Raw genomic sequence first — 1,958 nt, 5'->3', positions numbered from 1 at the left:
CCGCAGCAGCGTGAGCAGCTGTGGTGCTGCTGCAACAAGCTTGTCTATTTTAGCCTTAGCAGCAGCAGCAGCAGCATGCTGCTGCTGCTGCTGCTGCTGCTGTTGCTGCTGCTGCTGCTGCTGCTGCTGCTGCTGCTTCAGGGGCAGCAGCAGCTCTCCCTGCTGCATCGATCCCGGCCCCATAGCAGCAGCAGCAGCAGCAATGAAGCGGCTAGCTGCGCCCAGCAGCAGCAAGACAGTGGGGTTTGCTGCTACTCTCAATAGGCTGGAGATGCTGCCTTTGTTGTGCTGCTGCTGCTGCTGCTGCCGCAGCAGCGGTGCTGCTGCTCTTCTCTCACGCAGCAGCTGCTGATAGCTCCCGCACGCTTGCTGCTGCTGCTGCTGCAGCACCCAGTCAGCGCATGCATACAGCACCTCTAGAGCTGCTTTGCCTGCTGCTTTTACCCAGGTTGCTGCTGCTGCTGCTGCTGCTGCTGCTGCTGCTGCTTCGTTTGCTGCTGCAGGAACTCCATCGATAGAGAAACTGCTGCAGCAACGAGACAGAAAAAAAGCAGTACACAGCTCGCCACACGGCAGCAGCAGCAAGTTGTATCTGCGGGCTTGTGCTGCTGCTGCTGCTGCTGTTAGTGTAGGATCGAGAGCAGCAGCAGCAGCAGCAACACAGTGCGGGAGCCACCAGCAGCAGCAGTTGCTGCCGCTAACATAGCCGCTGTTATTGCTGCTGCCCATCCACTTACTGCTGCTGCTGCTGCTGCTGCTGCTGCTGCTGCTGCTGCTGCTGCTCTTGCCTGTGTGCAGCAGCAGCAGCAGCAAACATGCTGTCCTCGCTACTTCGTTTGTAAGCGGCTGCAGCCCAGGGTATGCATCTACCCCGGGGATAGAGAGAGCCAGCAGCAGCAGCAGCACGAACCTGGTGACGGGCAGCAGCAGCTCTCCTCTATGTCTCCATGCAGCAGCAGATGTTTGCTGCTGCAGCAGTTGATCGTCTTTCCCTGCTGCTGCTGCTGCTGCTGCTGCTGCTGCTTCTCGTAGTGCTGCTGCTGCTGCTGCTGCTGCACATGTAGCAAATGCAGGAGGAACCGAATTGCATGCTTTCTTGCTGCTGCAGTAATAGCATCGACTCCTGCTGCTGCTGCTGCTGTTGCTGCTGCTGCTGCTGCTGCTGCTCCTGCTGCTGCTGCTGCTGCTGCTGCNCTGCTGCTGCTGCTGCTGTTGCTGCTGCTGCTGCTGCTGCTGCTCCTGCTGCTGCTGCTGCTGCTGCTGCTGTTAGAGAAGCAATGTGCTGCTGTGGGCCGCAGCAGACAGCGACGCAGTGTCTGAGCAGCAAAAAGACAAGAAGCACTGGAGAGTATGGTTGCTACCAGCTCGAGTCCCTGCTGCTGCTGCTGCTGCTGCTGCTGCTGCTGCTGCTGCTGCTGCGGTGCATCTGTAGACAGCAGCAGCGTTGCTGCATCTGCTGCTGTCTCACATACACCCTGCAGCAAACGAAGAGCAGCAGCAGCAACATGGGGAGATGTATGTACACCCCGTACCCAGCCAGCTGCTACTTTGTTCTGTGGTTTGCGGCTCTGCTGCTGCTGCTGCTGCTGCTGCTGCTGCTGCTGGTACTGGTGCAGCAGCTGCTGCTGCTTTTGTTGCTGCTGCTGCTGTGCGTCGCTGCATTCGCCGCGATGCTGCACTGCAGCAGCAAGTGTTGCTGCTGCTGCTGCTGCTGCTGCCTCCCCCTGAAGGAGAGACATGCAAGGAGGAGCCCCCAAGCCAGCAGCACCATCAACAGCAGCAAGCAGCAGCAGCAGCAGATCCTCTTGCTGCGGCTGTTGCTGCTGTTGCTGCTGTTGCTGCAGCAGCAACTGCTGCTGCTGTTGCTGCTGTTGCTGCTTTTGCTGCAGCAGCAACTGCTGCTGCTGCTGCTGTCCCAATGCGGGCTTCATCAGCAAAAGGTGGGCACACACCTAACC

At 59.2% G+C, this 1,958-nt stretch overlaps 1 protein-coding gene across 1 annotated transcript in view; it reads right to left on the bottom strand.

Moving 5' to 3' along the window:
* Window positions 1–1,931, bottom strand: part of EMH_0001950 (uncharacterized protein) — a gene marked incomplete at both ends in the record, with an annotated part of 2,198 nt that extends 267 nt beyond the window's left edge. Inside the window, 3 exon segments of the mRNA XM_013495781.1 lie at window positions 3–788; window positions 911–1,193; window positions 1,197–1,931. Of these exon segments, the coding sequence (XP_013351235.1) occupies window positions 3–788; window positions 911–1,193; window positions 1,197–1,931 (1,804 nt within the window).
* Window positions 1,932–1,958: the final 27 nt, after the last annotated feature.

Source organism: Eimeria mitis, genomic scaffold (genome assembly GCF_000499745.2).
Source record: "Eimeria mitis Houghton genomic scaffold, Emh_scaff175, whole genome shotgun sequence".
NCBI classification, from domain to species: domain Eukaryota; phylum Apicomplexa; class Conoidasida; order Eucoccidiorida; family Eimeriidae; genus Eimeria; species Eimeria mitis.
Note: the sequence above shows the minus strand (reverse complement) of the source record. Positions and strands in the feature narration are given on the sequence as shown.